General features: G+C 41.4%; 1 protein-coding gene across 1 annotated transcript in view; it reads right to left on the bottom strand.

The window, feature by feature from the left end:
- Positions 1-3,513: 3,513 nt before the first annotated feature.
- The window catches only part of BMPER (BMP binding endothelial regulator), a 153,784-nt gene continuing 135,061 nt past the window's right edge, over positions 3,514-22,236 (bottom strand). Inside the window, exons 14-15 of the mRNA XM_009635303.2 lie at positions 9,911-10,041; positions 3,514-3,695 (exon numbers count right to left, since the gene is read on the bottom strand). Of these exons, the coding sequence (XP_009633598.1) occupies positions 3,514-3,695; positions 9,911-10,041 (313 nt within the window). The remainder of the gene's footprint in view (positions 3,696-9,910; positions 10,042-22,236) is intronic.

Below are 22,236 nucleotides of genomic sequence, written 5' to 3'. Positions count from 1 at the left end.
TGCAAAGCAGACCTAAGTAGATTGGTAAAATACCAGCTGACATTCCCCTCGTGATGTATGGCATTTTAGAACATTTTCTACCCATAAACTTAAAAAAAGATACAGAAACCCAGAGCCTCATTTCCCCAGTGAAGTACAGAATATTAAATGACTTGCCAGGGAACACATAGCAGGTTAATGGTGAAGCCATTGATCCAGGTCTTTCCTTGATTCCATCCACTGGATTACAGAGCTGTTTCTCAGACTTTCCTTTTGCATCATTCTTTGGTTGGAACCTCTGCTCCTTCAAATATATTTTACCTTACAAATTGGCACAAAGTTATATGCACAGATTGACACAAGCGTAATCAAGACCAAAACTTACATAACCATCAGTTTTGCATGGTGACTATCCATATGGATTATCAACCTTATGCTGTTATTAAAAACACATTATTGCATACTAAACACGTTTAGCATACTAAAATTGGATTATCAGTGTATTTTGTCAAAACTAAGTCCCCAGCGATATGCAGGAGGTTTCCAGCTCTAGCATCCTAGGGGTAACATTTCATGAGCCCTAGCGTCCTAGGGGTAATATTTCACGAGCCAAGACAGCAGAATTAGAAAGAATGCTGCACTAAGGGGGAAGATGGGCTGCAACCCAAACTCTATGAGGCCAGTGGTAATGCTGTTATTGATGTTATTGGCCTAGACTTCCAACTTCTGAAAAGCCTTGGAAGAAGAGAGGCTAACAGGAGAATGGAGTGAGACAGCCCCAGCTGGGACTGATCTGGTCTGAATAGCTCAGTTGGGAACAGGGTAACTACAGATATGGGTATAAAACCTGGGCCAAGTTGAAAATTTGGGGGCAGTTTCTAAAAGAGCAGAACTCCTTTACCTTAGACTGTACATGTGAACTGAGCAGATGATAGCCCTTACTGTTGCCTTGAAAACTGTGGCGTTTGGAGGAAAAAGTTCTGCAGCGCTGCAAGGGCACAATCAGACAGCTCAGAGGTAAAAGCACATTCCTCTCTTCCTTAGTATACATCACTGAAGCAAAAAGCAGGGGGCTACCCTTAATTAGGCAGATGTGAAAAAGCTGAACCGAGGAATGAGTCCTCATTTTGAGATGACCTGTAGGTCAGGTTTCAAACTGAACCATTTTAAGATTTAAAAATAGAGTTCATCCTACAGACAGACAGAGTCACCTTTTCACCTGGCGTCAATTAAGTGTTGCTTGAATGCGATCAGTGGACTGAGCGGGCTGGAGGGCTCTCCCTTCACCTTTCACTCACCTTCATCAGGCAGGAGAAGAAAAGGGAAGGACAGTTCTAGACGCTGTTCATGTATGCAGTTCACTTTGCGTGTATTTTTATTTTGGAAACACTGAGCAGTAAGTGATGAAAATCTATCAGTAATGAAAGGCTATCCTAAACTAGAGCTGTGCAAATAACCTTTTTAATGGCTTAGCCCCCATATCTTAACATCGAAAGCTCACAGGCTGAAATATTCTTCGGTCTAACTGATGCTTTAAATTATTTTAATGACTGCCATTTTATGTTTTAACTCCTTGGACCAATTGCAATTGTTCTAAATTTCAGCTTTGCCATTCAATTATCACATGAGCCACATAAAACTCTTCCCGTTTCCTGCTCTGATGGGATCTGCACATTTGCATTTCTGCTTCCCAGTGCACTTGTGTATGTGGCTTCAAAACCCTCTCTGCCAGTAAAACCGAATTATTTGATTGTTCCGAGAAAACGAACACAAAGGGGACATAAAAAGATCAAGCTGAGTTTATTTAAGATTTGGATAAATATCCATGGAACACTCCTGGCAATATTTGCCCAGCTCTTTTTAACACTGTGGTGGTGCTGCATTTTGGGTAGTGTGGTGCCTAAGCTAACCAGGCTCACTCAGCATCTTCCTCCAGGATGGGATCATGGGCAGGTTGTGTAACCCAAGTGCGTTGCACCAACTCACTCACTGTGAACTCAGACCCCGCAAAACTTCCTGGAGAGCAAAACTTAAAGGAGAAAATTGTTCAAAGCATTACAATGTGCAATTTCAATGCAAGGCATAATGGAAGTAGCTGTGTTGGAGGATATTACTTCATTATAAACCTAAATCAGATGCCCAAAGATTTCTGTCATCTCCAGAGACCGTTCCATCAGGCTCTACAAGAGGTTTTCCAGTGGAAGAAAAATGCCCCCCCTGCCTTCAGGCTTGAGAAAGTTGTATGGCTTTTTTAACAGTTTCTAATGAAATCCCATATTATTGCTTCTCCCTTGGGAGACTTCAAAAGTCATGCGAACTTCACAGAGCCCACATGTTCGTAAACCTCAAGCAAAAGACCAGTAAGGAAATAAATTCCAGTTTTCCAATTAGCATTTGACATTCTCTACTGTTTTTTTGGTGGGGTGAATTTGTCTTTCTTCTAAACCATGCTGATAAATTAAATGAGTTACTAAACCCGGCATTATTTCATGTTTGAAGGCACACTGAAATCAAACACTCCAATTCACAGTGGGATTTGCTTTCTGCATAATATTTGGGGGAAATATGAAACAAACCCAGCAGTTTCAAACATGTTAAAGGGGCTAATATGTACATGAATATTTTCTTCAGCTCCTTATTGTGTATTCACAGCTACTGCCAAATACAACAACAGAGACGGGGCATTAGGATATGAAATGGGAAGTGGTCAAATTTTCAAAGCGAGCTGCTGGGTGCTGAACACTTTTGAAAATCTGGCCCCTGACTCTTTGGTGCCGTTCCAGAAAGAAATATCTCTGTGCTGGCAGTTGGCCAACCAGCTTTGGAAATCCTTTTGCACAGTTATTTCAGTAAAGCGTAAAAGCCGATCCCCAGCTTTCTCTGCCTGATTAAGCACTGTCACCAATCACTATGCAGCTCTAAGGTACGCATGAAATATTCCTAGATAAATCCTCCATCTCCAGAGAAATGTGTTTCCTGTACAACTGTAAATCCAGGTTCTGTGTTGAAACTAATCCAGTCTGGCAGTGCTACGGCCTTAGAAAAGTTTCCTTGGAAACGACAAACTTATGAAATGGCAAAGTCATCCAATCTTTTCATGCCACTATATTATATTAAAAACACCTGGTTTATTTATACCATGACTTACAGATCAGGGTCCTAGACATAATAATACATAAACTTTATAGCAAAAAATATACATATAATAATTCATCCTTCTATGATATATAGAAATGATGTATATTTGTGTGTGTGGACATATATATAAATATATGGGTTGTACTTACGTTTAGGGCACTTGTGTGTAGTTATGTGTATCTACATACACACAGTATACATTTATATATCTTTCTAGGTGTTGTGTGTGTATACATAAACACACATAAATACAGACGCGGGAGCATATTTACACTCTGTGGGTAGACGTGTACTTTTGCAGAATCTGCACAGAAATCGCTGGAGTCCCTCACTGGCTGTGAGCATCAAAGGGGTCAGTGACCACCCGCATTAGTGTCCGCGGCGAGAGAACCGATGTCATCGCTGTGGGCACAGGACTGGCTTGATGCATCTTCCTTTGTGAAGAACTAAATTTGCCGGACAGTGGCACCCTGCAACGCAGGGCTTGTTGCATGGGCCGATCTCGTTCCAGTTGTCGCATGTTTTGACACAGCCTGGGCCACAGGTATCATAAACTGCACCGTGTTTACACTGGGTCGCTGAAAGGCCGTTAAAAGGAAGAAAATACGCAAATTACACAGAGTCCCACAAGGGAAGTTACATATCTGTTTGCTTGGTTTCTACTGCAAATATCAAAAAGCATGGTATGATGATCGTCTAGAGGAAGAAAATACATGTAAAGAGATTCCTCTGTATTAAATGCAACACTATTTTACATCACAAATATAAGGGTAGCAAAATTCCTAATCAAAAAGCTATCAAGTTCCTAGCAGTCTTGAACTTTTTGAGAATTTTAACGCAGCTGATGGCATATGAAGCTGTGGCAGGATTTCTATCTATAAGCAGATCTATGCTTTATATTTAAGGCTTAACACTGTTAGTTATTTGTTACAATGTCTTTTATCAAAGATTGCTGAAATGTTTACAAGGACAGACGGTTATTATCAGTCTCACTCCTACAGAAAGAAGGAGAGAAAGGAGAGCCATTCACGTCAGACTTTCTATTCCTAAGACTATACTTTCAGTATTGCATATTGCAGCAAATCAAAACAGTGCTGTTAATTCAGAAGCACCGTTTCTAAAACAAACAAACAAAAAAAATTCAAAAATTCAATTATTTCCATCCTTTATGCTATTTTACCAAGGGATTGCTGAGAATGAGGATTCTTGTACTTAATGATTCCAGTATCTATTCATCGATTTATGTAGTTGACAGTTCAATGCATTTCCAACAGAAGAGACCACTGAGAGCTCAGCTAAAAGCACTATACCCCCTTCCAGATCAATATTTAAACTCTTAACATTTTATATCCTGCCTTTCTACTATGGATAATAATACTTGGTTCGATAGCAAATAAAAGCCTGTTATTCTTTCTAACGGCTGTGCTGGTGGCAAAAACAAGTACTGATACAGTAGTTTATAGATGGCAAGGGATTCTCAAGTATCCCGAATCATCTCTTGCTATTTACAGAGAGGCGGTTGCATTAAGAAGGTTTCTTCCATTTTGAGTGATCTTGAAGGTCCAGATTTTTTAAAGAACAGTTCTGTTATGGACAGAAAAATGCTGTTTTGTTGTGAGAATTGGCCTTAGAGTGCCATTACAGTACTGTTATTACTCACAGAAAATAGGCAGAAATAAATTGATTAAATATGTATAAGACTGTACCACAGAGGATGGAAGTCTTAGTGCTAAGGCATCATAAATTTAAGGGGTTCCTTTTTGCTGGTAACAAAGTGATCTTTGAAACAGCATCAGCTTCTTGCAAGTTTTACTTCTTATGCATTTTATGGCATTTATACATATGTGAAAAGCAGCCTTGAAGGAGAAATTCTGGCAAGAATGTATACAAAGTTCTTAGGACACAGATATTAAATAAGCAAACAAAAAAAAAAAAACTGGAAAAATTGGGTAGTACAGCAGAAGTTACAGAGAATCAACAGCTGAGTATTAGATAGATATTAGATATGAGGTAGATATTAGGGGAAAAAGCTTCCTAGCTTTAAGCATGAGAAAGCATTGGAGCAAGCTACCAAAACATGCTGTGAGACATCTTCTATTGAACATAATTTTAGAACAGGTTGGAAAAAACATCTTTCAGCAGTGTTCAAGATAGCTTATTCTCCTCATGGGCATAGATCTTTTGAGAATTTTTTTCAGCTTTGCATTTTTATTTTTCATGTGCATTGAAGAAGGAACAAACAAAAGCAACAACTAAGATGAAATTTAAATGAAATGGGAAATTTAGAAGGTGGGAAAAACATGCAAGCGATGTTGAGCATACAGTAAAATGTTAGATCCACAACAAACTCTCCACTTATGTAGTGTGTTAAGAAGAGAGACTGAATCTCTATAAAAGGGGAAATGAAAATGTGCGGAGCTCCCAGGAGCTTTGCAAACAATGTATTAACTGTCTAGAAAAGTAGACCAAGATGTTCAAAGACAGACAGTGATTGTCCAGACACAACGTGGATTATCTCAAGGGGGGCTGTTTACTAGAAGCTTTTGTCCCTCCTCTCTGAAAATGAGTTTCCCTTCAAAGGATCTCTAATTGACCAACCACAGGCTTCAGGACTTGTAGTTTCCATATAGAAAGGTCTGTGAGCTTCAGTTTTCAGGCTGCACAGGTTTCATGCCACAAAGCTTTACTGCCAGTAATAGCCAGCCAGCTCATTCCACCTGAGCTCTGTTTGGTGCCTCAGCCAGTGGCTTTGAGGAAAGCTGGCCAAGATCTCCTTTCCACTTCCTCAGCTCTGCCCCGGAGCAAATGAAAATATATTACAGGCTGCCCTTGCCAGTCGTGGCATCTGTAAGTACTCCCCAGCTCTGCTCTACCACGCATGCATGTGGTACGTCAAAACACCTCCTTCTCCTTCAGGTGGTGCCATGCTATAGAACATATGATGACTTTATTTTCTGCTGTAGGCAGTCTATAATGGCATTATTAACTTGCTGTCAAGGGAAAAATCAGCAAAGTACAATGGCTGCTGTTTAAGTTCCCTGGATGGCTTTTATTGTTGAGTGCTTCAGTTGTTAACATGTGGTGTGATTGATCCAGAACATTCCACTTCATCAACAGTTTAAAAAATAAAAATAAAGACATTCTGCAGTAGGCTTGCCAGGGACTGCTGAAATGAATCAGTACCATGTAAACATGGAAAACAGAAGTGATGCCTTTGCACCCGTCTTTTAAGGCAAATTCCTCTCTTAAAGAACTGAGCTCTGTTAGTAATAACTTCCTTAGTGCACCAGCAAAAGAAATCAAAAACCCAACCCCAAACTACAAAAGTTACTAATAATACTGCATTTTGCAACGTTACCAGTCCCAACAGGATTTTTCCACTCTTCTTCTAGAACATGTGTTTGGCGTGACAGATGTGAGCTTCCTCAGACCGCTTTCTGAGCTGGCGGGATGATAGCCAGCTCCAGTCCAGAAGCCATATAGTCACATAAATACAGCACTGTGCCTGAGCTAATAAACCCTGCCTAATAAGGCTATACAGTTTTCAGACCAGAGCCGGTTTATTCCAGCCAGTTTGGCAGTTTCACAGAGGGGGATTGTATCTGTCTGCGCCTGTCTTCGTAGACATGGCCGTGATTATTTTGGAGGAATTCTTCTTCCCCAACACAAAAGCCAAAATAACCTAGCTGAAGCTGCTGAAGGATTCCCTTGGTGGATGATATCTGGTAAATCTGATTCCATAGAAATGTCTGAGCTAATATTTGCGCATCAGTGAATCAAGCTGCTTCTTCTGCTGGTGTTGCACAGTTTGGGCTTTCGAGGTGTTTTGTAGGACTTTCAAACTGAATGTCACTCATGGGGCTTGCAATTCACAACATCTCCTTCTAACACAGTAGAAGGCAATAAATCTGGACACTGGCCTCCTAATGATACATTTGCGTTAATCTTTTCAGCTTTCACTTTTAAATGAGCTTCCACTGAAAAGTCCGAACAGCCTTCTGATACATACCCACACAGAATAAAGCGGTCAAAGGAGAGCAACATATAATAGGGAAAAAGAGTGACTTGGTGAGAAAATTCCACAGCAGAGAAGAGGGTTCCCAGAGAGAAGAGTCAAAATCAGATATACACTCATCCTCCCCTAGTTCAACCAATCACATAGGAAAAAGAGAAAATGGTTCAGTTTTTATGAGGCTGTTGTAGCATGTCAGCACATCAGTGCTACCATGTGCACTTTGCACTTTATTATAGTCCATATCTGCTTTTTCTTCTCGCCTGTGTAGTCGCGCCCATGGCAGGGAGTTATTGCCATCCTTGAGTCTTCTTTCTCTCAGTGCCCTCAGAAATTCAGTGTTAAATTACTATGGCCCAAGGCCTTTGACTACTTCAGTTTACTTAATTGCACTTTATAAACCGCTTGCTTAGTCTTTTTTGGGCTAAACCCCCTATTTTTCTATCTCCTTTCCTTTTCAAACCTCTTCCTTCCATTTGCATCCTTTCTTTTCCCTCTCGCATGTATCACTTTCTATTATTTCACCTTTCCCTCATGCTGGCTCTCCTGGCTTTTTTTCTTCTCCTTCACAGATCATATTTCTTCCTGTGCCCATCCTAACAGGTCCCACTCCCCACTACTTCCCATGGAAACCCATATTCCTTTCCAAACCCTCTCAGTTCCCATGCAGATCTCACCAACCCTTTCCTACCCTAACCATTTTTCTTACTCATTTGCCTCTTCTCTTCACCTCTCCAGTTAAGGGATGGCTGACATCTCCCCTTACCAAGCCAACCTCAAAGGACAGCAGACCTTGAGCAGCAGTATTTCGCAGAGGACTGACAGGAGGATACACTGCCGCACTGGGGGAGGAGGAAGAGCATGTAGGGAACAGGACATGTAATTCAGCCTCCCGAGCATCCCATTTGGCTGGCCCTCCAGACAACACAAGTTTTCTAAAGATCATAAACATGAGCTAAGCGTACAGCAGTCAGGGTAGAGGAACTGGCAACCACACAAGTTCTGGTTTTATAACACACAAAAGAATAATTAAAACCTGACTTTACTAATAAGTATACTCCATTTTCATCAGAACACAGCTCTTCCAAGTATCCCACCAGCTATGAAATGTCAAGCAGGAAATGAAAGTCACAGAACGCTAAAGTTTTATTACGGATATATTGTTTCATACCCAGGAACTTTTATCCGTAATTAGGACACAAAAATTGTAACTACAAGTTTTGGGGAGAAAAAAGTTAGTTAAAGATTAAAAACTTGATGCTGGCCACTGGTAACATATGGAGTGCAGTGGATGCACTTTAATTTCATGCTTACTGTACAATTTACTGTAGAAAATGGCCCTACTTGTTTGACATTCAATGCTTAAGTAAGTGTTTTGAGGGTACTTGACCATACACAGCTTATCTATATTTTCTGCTTAACAAGATTTCCCTTTTCCCTATAGAATTCTGCACTGAGATTAAAAAACTCAGGTGGATTTAAACACTTCTTTCATTAGCTTTAATGGAAGATGTGTGCTTAAATTCCTTCATAATGTTCTCTCAAGGACTGTTTTTGCCTTAGAAACTTTTCTTGTCTTTGGTAAAATGCCAGAAAAAATTGTGAAAAGAAGCCTCAATTAGTTAAGTCGTGATATGCCAACACTTGTATAAACTCCTTAAGGCAGGGGCTGGAGTTTATATTCTTTTTACAGCATCTGCCACAGTGAGGTCTCGGTCTGAAGTGCTTTGGTCAAAAAAAAAAAAAAAAAAAGTCAGGATGCTTGCTTCAGGTTCTGCATGGGTCTGCTACCAGATCAATAGATTAAAATTACATATGTTATTAGCGCTGCCTGAGACCACATCCTTGAACAGGGCTTTCACTTAGTGACACCCTGTTTGGATTGTTCTCTTCCTTTGTAAGAAAAAAAATGAGCCTTTTGGGAACAGTCAATCAAATGTTATTTGCTCTGTCACTCACCCATCCCTGCTATCATGCGTTCAATAGAAAAGGAAATTGAAGTTGTGAGAGTAGACCCTGAGCCACACACAGTCACCAAAATGGACCACAGAGTAATAGCTCTTTGACCAGCACTGAGAATCCTTCTAATTTTTTTTCCAACTACCGTCAATTGCTTTACATAAATCTGAATACATTTCCAGGCAAACCGATGCCATTATAGAATGTCCTAAATTAATGAGACCATCATCAGGGGAATATTCATCTGCAATATTGCATTTTACTTCAAGTGCCCATGACCACAGGCCACCACTTCTTATGGAAACAATTCCTCATAATTACTTGCAATTAATGCAGTCCTAATCACATGAGTAATCTGGTCCAAGTACCAAAATTAATGCAGGTTTGCATTTTAATATTCCCATTAAATACATTATCTCTTCTTCCCTTGTTGAACCTACTGCAATCATATATGCATGTTGTGTCTAGAAATATAACTATGCTTTAACAGGAGGTCAAAGGAGTTTAAACACTCTCTGTAATCAACTGTTTACATATCCTGAAAGAAAAAGGCATGTACTTCTTCCTGGAAGTACATAAAATTAAGATAGGCGGCATTAGAGGTGAAAAGTTTTCCAGTTAAATAATACCCATTTCTGATATTTGATGGTTAAAAATCTTTCCTGGTAAGGTCTTTCTCCATAACTCAGAATGCAACCCTCCTGCTGGTGCAATCCCAGTCCTTTCTAGCTGGCTGATTTTTGATCTTTTTTCACCAGTAGAAGGATAGTAGCCTATTAGCCTATGCAGTGGCTTACAAAGAAGCAGTCCCAAAACGCTTACCTGCACAGTTCTGCTCTGGTACCCACTGGACTTTCAGCCCTTCCCTCTGACAGGCTCGGGCGTATGCCAGGAACGACTCGCAGTAGCAGTTTTTATGGACCGGGCACTCGCACATGTCTGTCACACAGGACCTGCAGAACAAAGCCCCAAAACAAATAAGCAAGGAAAGCTTTGGCAGACACCTGCCCAAGGTTTGAGTTGTTTACTTTCCAGTGACATGGAGTTCAATGCCACACTAACTTGTGCTAAATGGTGAGAAAGTTAAACATGTCTCTGCTGTCACATCCCAGGGGCTCTTCTCTTTTTTGATGTGCTGCTCTGATGCAGAGAAGTCCCAAGAGCAGCAGGAAGAGAACCACACAGGAACAGGAAGGTGAGAAGAAGACCCAAGAAACGCCAGGTGGAGAGGACCGAGACCACAGTGGGAGAAGGCAGACTTCATTTTTGCAATGATTTTGTGTCAATACAAGATAAAGATTTCTTTCTTATTCCCTGAAAAGTAATAATTTTAGAATGTTACCAACAATAATAGTGGCAGTGTTAAGTGGATGACTTCTGCGGGTAATGAGCATGTGCCTTCCCATGCAAGGGATGAGAAATGGTGCCTTCTCTCCAGGTTACCACCAGCCTCTCCCCGCTTTGAAGGCCCCAAAATAGCTATATGCCTGGTTTCTCAGCAGCATCAGTACTAAATGCCAGACTTTATGACACTCCAAAGGAGCACCGATGATGCAGCATAACTGAGCAATTCTTATGCTAGGAAATCCCCCAGGCACTTGTTAATACCACCATCTCCTTCCATTGCATAAGATGGAATCACCACAAAACATGGCAGGGAGCAAAGCTGCTAACATGGCCCTAAGTGAAACTGCTACTGCGTATGTCACCACTATATTTCAAGTTAGCTCATCCAGCATGTGTGCCCATTTGGCACAGACCTAAAATATAACTGGCAAGAGCCAGCAGATTTACAGTTGGCGGTTTCTGCATAAGCAAAATGCTTAGATGCTTCTGCAAACACAGCAATGCAAATTCAGAAATACCAAGTATCTACTGCTCCGAGTGGAATCATTAGAAGGCAGGGACAAGGTGCGGGGAAGACATACTCAGCCCTCTGAAAATGATACCCTCAGTTCCTCTGCTTTTCACTGAGGGTGCTCTGTGCACGCACCTTGGATGTCAATGAGCAAGAGCCCCTGCTCCATGCAGGGACTTTGTTCCTGAGAGGACAAGGCAACTTTTGTGAGAGGCACAAATCCTCCAGAAAGACCAAGGCCTGAAGTAAAAAACAAGCTCTCCATCTTAATTGCTCTTGCTGTGGACCAAAAATTCAGCTGTCTATAGGAAAAGAATAGATATAGGCTTAATTTTCCAGAAACTTTCCCCATAGCTCAATAGGTAATAGCTTGGAAAAGGTACAGGCACCTCAGCCAAAGTAATCCAGAACCCTAACACTCATACAATGCTTTTGTGTTATTGGGAACCTTTTATTCAAAACTAGGAAAGAGGGTTAGTGGTCCTTCAAATACAGACAAGCTTGTTTCTGCATTGCAATGGTGCCCCTTAAAGAGTATTTCCCTTTGCCAAAGTCACCGGCTATTTCAGTGACCATTTGCATGGTTAAACCTGACAATTCTGCTTGATGTTTCTGTGAGCTTTGAATAATTTTACTCTCAGTGAACCCCCAACATGAAACTACCTAAAAATTCACTGTGACAAATAAGCAACATAAGTGCTAATGTAAACAGGTTACCTGTCCTGCATTTACTGGAATATACATACTGTAGATAAACAGAATTGCTTTGGATCAAATATACAACATGTTTGTATTTACAGACCAGTGGTTTTCATTTGAAATAGCTTTACTTTCTAGGGACAATGTAATTTTATTTAGCTTTAGGTCTGTGGTAGGTCCCTTTATATCTTTCCCAGTACCAGAGGTTGCTGTATGGATATCACAGCTGATAGGCTGCAAGGAACAGATTAGCACAACATCCTTGGCATCCTTTGAGGTTGTTAGCTGATAAAAGACCTTGTATAAGCACAAAGGGTCACCTTTTTACATGACACACTTTACACTGCTTCCTTTGAGCACAACAGGATTGTGGTCCTTGCTAGCATCCCTACAGCAGGTGCTGCTCCATATACCCCATGCCATTTAGGAGGTGTGTGTCTCATTTTACAGTGAAGTAGATGCTTCTTTACTACTACAGCAAATTATTATCACAAAGAGAGTCTGTAAAAATCTCCACAGACAGAGTCCGTTATCAAGGTACCATTTCATCATCTTTTTGTTTCTGTGCTAGCCTCCTTTATCAATTGCATTTTATTCCTCTCAACTCAGCTTTCGTTATTATTAATGCCTGCAGTGTTTAGGGATGCTTGCTGGTGCTGGGCTGGCCAAGAGTTCACTGACTTCCTGCCTTAGAAATTATAAAATCCTAAACCTGAGGTAGTTCTCTGCTTTTTCAGATCATAAATAATTTTTTTTTTACCATTACTCAGAGGGGGATGCCACCTCCTGCACTGACTTGGCGCACCTACAGCTACCTCAAGCATTCGCATCAGGTCAGGAAATCTCCAGGCTCACCATCAGTCACCTGGTCTTTTTAATCATTACCATGTTCATGGCAAGGGTAGCACTTACCCTTACAAAGCCTGGGCATAGTCTGGGGGATTAGGGAGGCCAGGGCACTGTTCCAAGTCTGCAGGAGGGCAGCTGCACTCTTTGAGGGTGCAGAGAGTTTAGCCCCTACGCGCACGTGAGCGGCATGATGGCATGAGCCCTTGGCATTGAAATGGCCTTGGACATCCAGACAGGCTCCAGAGTGAAACATCTCCACTTTGGCTGGGATCAGCACTATTTGCTACAGGGTTCAGCGAGGGTGCCCGCTAAGGAAGGTAGCATGCCACATGCAACACAAACAATCCTCTGATTCATTACACACCTAATTGCTTGTGTAATTTTTATTTTTCTGAAGTGTTTAATCCTGGTGACAATTGCTGGGCTCAAGCCCTAGGCTTGGCTGAGGAGCAATCATCAGATTGTGTCAGTTTTATTAATGAATTACAATTGCTAATTATTTGTAAGGTTAAATTAATCAATTAATTAAGTTAAATAAAAAAAATGAGAGTGAAGGAAACTATATCCACAGCTGCCAAGCCTAGTCAATCAAAATAAACCCTTCTATTTTTCCTAATGAAGTTCCTTGCTGGCAAGTTTAATGCATTAATATTAATTGTAGTTAGACGGATTTGCAGTCGGGGGAGAAGCGTCTTTTTATATCACTTCTGAAATCAGCAGGGAGCAGGTACGTGGTTTGCTTGATAGCCACTGCGAGAGTCAAAGGGCAGTTCTGGGAAAGGACGTGGAAGCAAAAAATGTCCGTCCTCTAGGGGGGATGGCTACTAAGGGGGAGCTGGCAATGGCCCATGGGCAAGCTTTGACTTTGGGTCTGTATTTTTTTCAGATCATGTTTACTTCTTGCATCTAATTACATTTCTCACAGTTATTACAGTTGTATTAGAGGACTATTATGGGTTGCTTCACTAGGTAAATTTAAACACTGATTCTTGTGCACTGTCCTAATTCTTTCTCCTTGCAAAAATCTTCGGTATGCCCATAGCTTTTTTTTTTTTTTACCCTCTCCAGTAATTGATACATTTCAAAAATTATTCTCTGAAACCCCAGATTCTGCCTCCTCTTCATTCCTCCTTTGAATCCGATAAATAGATTTGGTGACACTTAACTGCATGTATGCAGAGGCTTATCTGTACTCTAATCTGACTGGACTGTTCAAACAATAGAAAAATACACTTTTAGTAAAGCTTTGGAATTATGCCGATAATGAAGCCATACTGACAAGTTACAATACCGTACACTAGCGGAGGCTTTGGGTCTTCCAAGGTATTGTGAGTCTTTACCAAGACCAAAACATTGGCTTAAATGAAGTAAAATTGAGAATACATATCAGAAGCTTAAACATCAAAACATTACAGTCATATAGATATAATCCCACAGGAAGACTGCAGTGCAAGTTACTTATAAAATGAAGTCATTTTACCAGCTATGGAAATACACACAAGATACTTCAGGCAGCCTTAGCTCTGCCCTCAGTGAAATCATATAAAGATGCAATGATGTTGTGATCCAAAGGAAAATTACATTTCTTTTAAGGACATACTTACATTTCTAAAAAATATTCGGCTGTGATGGTGCACTTTATCTAGAGTCCCTGCTCCAAATAAGCGCCGGAGGACAGCCAACCTCCCAGTCCTCAACTGGTACCAAGTGCCTCACTGTGATTCCTTTTGATGCTGCCTATGCTGCCTGCAGGGTGTGTGTCAGCGATGGCGCTAATTGGGTGTGCATAATCACAAACTGTTGCAAGGGGAAATCCATGAAAGTGAAGGCATCCGGCAGCTGCGGGACACACCCTTGAAGGAGACAAACGCGCGCGCACACGCACGCTCTGCTGCCACATCTTCAAAGTGAACTGGATGAGTGCGCTCCTTCAGCAACAGCCCTTTTTCACATTAAACCGTGGAAAGTCTCCAAGTCCCACAAAGAGCAAAGAACTGAGTCCTGTGCTACATGCAATATTAAAAAGAAGAAGAAGAAAAGATCACAGCAATGAAGCCTACAGCCTTAGTCCATGCCACACGGGATTGAAATTGCAGATGTTCACTTGCTGAACATCAGCAGTTCCTTTTCCTTTGCAGTACACACAGATCCAAAACCAGAATGAGCCATTTCTGAAGGGACTACTTCTTTTTGCATTTTTTTTTCCACATTTCACAACAGGAGTGTGATGCAGTGCCTTTTTCAGACCTTTTGGTACCTTCAAGAAGTGGCTCTATGCAGACGGAAAACACAGACATCTTCCTCTTTCCACCAGTAGGTCTCAACAGACTTTACAAAAGCACTTAGAGATAGTGCACGACTACATAGATTTTAGGTATGTGAAGAGCCATCAGGTGGTGAAGGCATTTGTTCTCTATACCTGACTTAAGCTGTACACTTGCAAACTCCAATGCCTGAAGGGTCATCTGTCTAGAGAGGAGGATTAATTTCCAGGCCCACCATCCCGTGAGACAGACTTCTTGGGATAACTTCTTATTGGGTATGCCAAATCAGAGTTTTAGTACAAGCTTAGCCTAATTTAGCACTGGTTATGAAAATAGCCGTACTCTACATGACAGCCAGTTTGGATTCCCATAATCACACCAGAGTGCTCACAATCGAGCAGCAACACTCAGGATTTATTTTTCCTGATCCAAAATTAGGTCTGCTTTCTCTTCTCTTACAGGAAAAATAAAAGCCAATGGCTTCTGTCAGTAGTTATGTTGTTACAAGAAAGTTTGGGCTGTTTTTCCTACAAGGTTTCATTGAGTTGCCATTATTTACAGCCCCAGCTAGAGAAGTCATTTCACAAGGTAAGAAGATGAGAAGATGAGCCGTATTCCAATGTATAATGGAAAGGCTCATGCTGTTGCTATTGCAAGCTCCCTCTTGTCTGTATGTGCGTGTTTGATCTTACTGAAGGATTGAAGCATGGTATGTAGAGCTGGAGACTTTTTATGGCTTTGAGGCTTGAGGTCAGAGGCTTGAGATCATTCTCTCTTTCTCCAGAATTTAGTAATATTAATGCAAAAGCAGCAAATAGCTCATGAGGAAGGTAATTTTGGAGGCTGCAGAAAACACAGAAGTCCTTACATCTATTGAGTATTCATTCAAAGTACTTGCCTGGGGAATGGACTGTTTCATGCAGCAAAGGCAGTCATTTTCAAGGATCATTTCTTCCAAGACCAGGTAACTATATCTGCACTCCCTCTGTGCTTTTCCCACACATCAATCATAACAATGGTAACTTTGCCTTAAACTGGGGATCTGATAAAGGCGTCCATAACAAAGTTAAATCATCAGTGCCCTGACCTGTTTTTCCAGTAAGTGGGAAAGTGCCCAGAAAAAGTGGCAGGCAGCGTACATGCACTTTGTGCTGGAGACTTCACCATGGTACAAGAACTCCCACATCGCTGAACTGGCTCCAAAAAATCCCTAAGAATGTGGGAGCAGAAAGGGAACTCGCAGCTCATCTTTGGTGAGCAACACATAGGAAATCTACTGCAGGCATATGCTTTCCATGGGGAAATCTCATTCCTATAAAGAGAGCATTGGCCATAATGCTTGAGAATATCAGAGTTATTTTTGGCAGACTGCAGAGGAGGAGTTTGCAGCAGTAGGCATTTGAATCACGCATTCAAATTTCTTCTTGATCCCTGCTTTTTGTGCAAATTGGAGTCAACCCTGGAGTGTATTGCCCCACGGAGCCAAGAAGAAAGGAATTACAAAATACGCAACTCCACCAAAGGGCAAGAGTTGCATGTGATCTAAGATTTCTAGGGCATAGAAGTCATGTTACACGCACATTGAAGAGTCCTAATTTAACTCTGAGTGTCATTGTTCCTGCTCCAGATATAGACTTGGCACTCAGAGATAATTAAACAGAATCGCACAAGATATCCACATCCACCCCTGCCTTGCTAAGGGTTCCAAAGCAGTTATTTAGAGTTCAGTCAATTTGGGAAAACGATGCTTTAAATGCAAGTGGTAATTATTGTTGGTAATTTCCAACATAGCAGAAACAGACAGCAATGCAATTTCGATTTCTTTGCATATCCAGCTCCTCTAAAAAAAAATCAGAACCCATACTTTCCTACAAAGGGTAAGCAAAAAGGGTATTTTCCAGATACTGAATAAATGAAGGCCCATGTAGACCTCTGAAAAAGCATACTGCGCTGCACAACATCACCACAAGCCTATACTACGTGCTGCTAAAAGTATTATCCAAAAGCTTTTGGAAAATGCCAAAAAGAGTGTTCTATGTATATTTTTAACCTTTCTATAAAAGGCATGCTGTGCCAGAATTGTGTTTTATTGCCTTAACCAACATTACCCACAAGAATATGGTAAAATGAACAATGAAACATTCTGGAACATTTTCTAAAACTGCATAAAACTAAAGTTCTCCGGACAGCACTACCCTGACACCATACCTATAATCTCCCTGAATATATAGTAGCAGTGGTAAAGGCACTTAAAAGGAGGGCAGGAGGAAGAACCAAATAAAGAACAAAACAGCACAGCAACCTTCCCTACTTCTTTCTTCACAGTAATTCTCCTACCGATGTGTCAAGTAGGCTTTTTCTGTCTTGTGCTTGGATCCATACAAGCATCTGTGGCTTTAAATGTTCTTTCTGGTCCTGTGAATGGAAAGGCTGGCTAAAATCCCTCCATGGGGAAATAACTGAACCATGACCGAGGAAGACAATGAAGTCCCACGCTGGCCTCTAAGAAGCATCTGGTATGACTCAGAATATTTCCTAGAGCTGAAGGTTACAGTACAGTTGAGCAGCTGACTTGCCACCTTTAGAGAGAGTGGATTTTTGCTCAGGGAACTCCAACAGAATATGGAAACACCATCCACAGCCCTGGAAGAGCTGACCCCTTGTACTCCCACTCATTTTCAGAAAGTGGGAGAGACTTTTCACCTCCTCTTCTGTTTCAGTTGTGTTGGGCCATGCAGAGTTTAACCTTTAACATCCTGGCATTTGAAATAAATACCTGTATGCACAAGAACTCAAGTGGTTTGAGTATGAGATCATATGTAGCATGTACCTTGAAGTGAAACAGTTAGAAACCACTTCTCTGTGTACATTACCTACAACTTCGTATATAGAATTATTGGAATAAAGAGAACATACAGTGCAAGTTTCTTAACCCATTTGAAACAAGTGCCCAATATCACACTGAAAATGTGCCCATCAAAAAATAATCTCTTTGACTTGCTTACTTGAGCAGTATACATACAGTTTGTTCCACTTTCTTTGGTGAGATTACTGCAAAAAGGATTTGGCTGCCTATATGTCGTATGATCTTTGACTGTATATCTGGCTGGAAAATACAGGGACTGTAATAACTGTGCTGTAGAACAGACAATTTCCAAACTCATTATAAAAAGGTCATTTGCAATAAAAAATCTGGACCAACAAAAGGATACAGAGGCAAATTTAGGAGCATCCCCTGGAACCTGACACTGAAGGTTCAAAAGCTGGAACCCGGTTTGTGAAGACATGTATTTCTTCAGTTAACTAATATCCATAGTCATCCACTTGCAAATATCCATCACATAATTGGTAAAGATTACAGTAGTGGTATCTCTAATGCTACCTGATATGGCTTATCATGCATATATGCAAAGTTTTCTGGTGAAAAATCCCTCTAGATGCTGTACAGGTTTAATTCTCAGAAAGAAATTCACCTCCTAAGGGATTTTCTACCAAAAATCCCATCTTTCATAGGCCCAGTGGTCTAAGGTCTACAATCTATGTGCTCATCACTGATTTCCTATGGCAGTGTTTTGGCCAAACTGACCTACTTTGTGTCTCCAGAACCCCACCATTTCCCCTCAGAAACCACAACCTAGAAAAATTCCTAAATTTCATTATTTCCTGCTTTGAATTTTTTAAGCCAACAAGTTTCCTTATTACAGATCCTGTTCTGACATAACGCAGCACTATTCAAGCTACTCCACCACATCAGATGTGTATATCAAGTCTTTCTTATGGGACGAAAAGAAATGGAGGATGTCTTACTGGGCCTTCTCGTTATCCATACTAGTATTCAACATTTCCATTCACTGTGTGCACACGCTTAGCTTAGCGCTTACACTGCTAATGTGAATTTGCCTTATGACAGAGACACCCCACCGTAATGGAATTTTCAGTGTTCTCTGGCATAGCTACCATGGAAAATCCATCATCATTTTGAGCTTTTGCATTATGTAATTGACATAAAATTTTATCTTTTTCTCTGTGTCTGGACTTGATTTTTAAAGAGAGTCCACCTAGTCTCCAGTTCTTCAGGCACAAGTGGAGACTGACCTGTCATCTCTTATCTAGAGAGAGGAAAAAACAGTCATTTCAATTCCATTTCAAAAAGTCAGGCATGTTTTAATATCTAACTTTATAGCATTCAAGTGGTACTTTCAATCAACAGTTAAACTTTGTTACTATGTTTCATACAATGCAAAGGAACAAGGCATAGACTAAATGAATCTAATATGACTGCATCAACTTTCACTCTAGTAGGCAAAGAGCCCATTAGTGTATTCTGTGTGACAGTCCTCATCTGAGAAAAGCCAGAGGTTTTTCAGGAGCTTATAAACATCCTAGATAGAACCTCAAAAATTATTGAGAGGTTTTGAAGACATGGCACTGCAGAAACATAAACCATGTAGATATACCAATAGCATGTTGCCATAGTCACGAGAATAGACATATAAAATAGCACAAGATTTAAACGTTATAGAATAAAAATTCAAACCAGATCATCTCCTTCCCTCTACCGACAAAATATATTGTGGCCCTGCTATTCTATCTTTCATAAAAATATGTCATATGCAATAACAAGCACAACAAGAACATGAAGCAGGAAATATTTCCAAAGTGTAAACATAAACTGAAGTTATCTTCAGCTTTTTATGATGATTCACTGTATATATATCTCCAAGGAGGTCTTGTGATACAATAATAAACAGGCTGGCTAATTTAGAAACTCACATTCTTAAACTCTGCAGAGCCCACTCCCTGGCTTAAGCTGTACAAAATTAACTTCAATCAAGCATATTTTTCCTCTAGGTGGCTGCAGAGCATTTAAAAAGTTGCTGGCTCCATTATTTAGAAAACAGCCTCACTCCTCATCTTGCTCCCTTTACGAGCAGAGAGCCAAAATCTTGCTTCAGCACAGTCAGGCTCACGGTGACCATGCCTCCTTCCCAGCCTGTCACACGCTCACGGTGCATTTCACCTCGGAGGTCTCCCTGCTTGACTTCATCAGAGATAACTGTTGAAAATAGGACTTGCAAGAAGCGGCGTAAGAGCCAGCTTACCTGAATAGAAACATTCAAGAAACCCACTCTGTTCCTGGTTTTATGGCTTCCTGCGTGTTCCTGGCCCAGACCCATACAAAGACATAGGCACATAAAGCATGATTAGGCAGAGTTCAAACACCCGAATGCAAAACTGCGGTCCAGGCTTGGTTGCCCTGACCCCGGCAAGGCTGACCTTCTTTATGCATGGAGACTTCCTTCCTGATTTACATTTCCTCAGGCACCTCTGCTTTTGCTCTGCGTGCTCTCAAGGCCGCATGGGCCTTGGTGGGCACAAGTCCCACTGGCATCCTGACAGTGAGGTCCTCCTGCCTGCAGAAGAGGGCTGCCTTAAAACAGCAGCAGTGCTATGGCGGTCCCACTCAAGATTCAATAGACCAGAGGGAGAGGGTGGGCATAACAGCCTGATAGTGATACAGGACTCAGCCAGGAGGCAGAGACCTGGTTTCTGGTCTCTGGTTGGTTTGACTTAGCCTGCTGCTCCATATAACAGAAAGCTTTGGGTAAGAGGTGCTCTGCGTACTACCACAGTTCTTTAACCTTCCTGACTGTGAGATCTCAGTTGCAAAACACTGTACAGAGCCTGAAAATACAGTGGATGAAATGTTGTCTCCAGTGAAATTGATGGGGATTTTCCTACTGACAACACAGGAGCCAAGACTCAGAACTGTCATCAGCCTTTTTTTTTGCAGTTCTCTACTTCAAGGCTTTAAAGGATCCAGACTCTTTCAAGACATGGCTAAATATTAAATTCAAGCTTCCTGAATTAAAATGCTATGAATTAAAATTTCCTTTACTAGACATAGCGACTCCATGACATATCAGCCTGGCCTGGGAGCCACAGGAACCCACATGGATATTATAAAGTCAGAATGACCTAATTCTGGGTGAGGTGGGATGAGATGATACGAACAGAGGGAGCCAAAGTTTGTTGTCTTTCATGACAGACTTACCTTTCAGTGTGTTGGTTTGGGCACAGTCATTTATTTGGCTAAATATAAAGACAGCTCTGATGTTAATCAGCAGTCTCTAAAGAGGAATGCTGGCCATGAGCATGAGCAAACCCTCCCTATCACAGAATGATCATGATCACGGGTTATTTTCCTGCTCATCTGTGGCTGATGTCCAGTGGCAAAGATGCTAAGATAAATTCTGGGCTTTGTCTTGTATACAAAGTCCTAAACATCTGAATTTGCCTTTGCCACTTTTTGTTGGCTAGGCAGGGACTCCATGGATCAGATCAGCGCCTGAAGTTAGCCACCTTGACCATGCTGCCTGATGGAGCCACAAAGCAATTCATTCTCTCTCCGTCACTTTTCACTCCATAAAATCTTCCCTGGCCTCCCCACAGAAGTGGCAGAGAGATCTCGGAGCTGTGCCAGTTTGTTGTGAAGCTTGCTGTCAAACTTGCCTGTGGTCACAAGCTACTTCAGACCTTTCTCACCAGTGAAGTTTGTGGGTAGACATTGACAGGGCTGCGCGTGCCTCGGTCTTCGGGAAGAGGGAGGCGGCGCGGCTGCAGTGAAGCAGCCCATGCGGCACGTCTCCTGAAGCTGACAGGAGAGGGAAATCCCAGCAGGCAACAAGGAAGGAAAAGCTGTTGGTGGAGGTTATGCAGGATTCATAGTTCATGTTCTCCGTGGGTCCTCGGGAACCACAATGTTTACAGTCCATACCTCCGTGAGGCCACTGACTTCTTCCCTTTGAGGTGAGCACGTGGCACCCGCTCAGCAGTTTTTCTGCTCCCATGGATCTTTCCACAGGTGAGGAGCCTGAGGGCCCGTATGAAAGCATGAGCAGATTAGCTCTGTCAAAACAAAGATCCTGTTTCTGTGCCAGTAAGGAAAAAAAGGAGGGAGCAGGGAAAGCGTAAAATAGAGCATATCATATATAGAAGGAATATTGGTTTTTAATAGAATCTTTTCAAAGTTTTCCATTAAACTTTGGTCGCTTGCAGTGCAAGTTTTGGAATGTAACTCCCTCATCCCCTTAGGATGGTCTGTGTTTTATTACGTTAGTAAGGAAGCCCAGCTTATTCCTAGCAGTGCTACTGTATGAAATGTTTCAATCCTGAGCCAAAGTGGCAGGAGTAAAAGCCCCTCCTGATTGATTTTCAGCCACTATTCTGAGGCCAGTGATTTAATGCGATTTTTATCATATGCAAAAGAAACTTCTGTTACCAAGCAATAAGTAAATCAAAAATGATCACATCATAATGAACAAGATTATATCCATCCAAATGTTACCCAAATGATGACTACACTTCAGCTGAGATGCCTAACCAGAATGAGCAAAGGAACATTTCAGAAGAGGGAAGGAGGTATTGGTCATGAATCAGGGGAGATGAACTGAGTGATAAGAGAACATTACACGCTC

Source organism: Egretta garzetta, unplaced genomic scaffold, assembly GCF_000687185.1.
Source record: "Egretta garzetta isolate BGI_Z169 unplaced genomic scaffold, ASM68718v1 scaffold713, whole genome shotgun sequence".
In the NCBI taxonomy this organism is placed as follows: Eukaryota; Metazoa; Chordata; class Aves; order Pelecaniformes; family Ardeidae; genus Egretta; species Egretta garzetta.
This window is presented reverse-complemented; position numbering and strand designations above follow the sequence as displayed.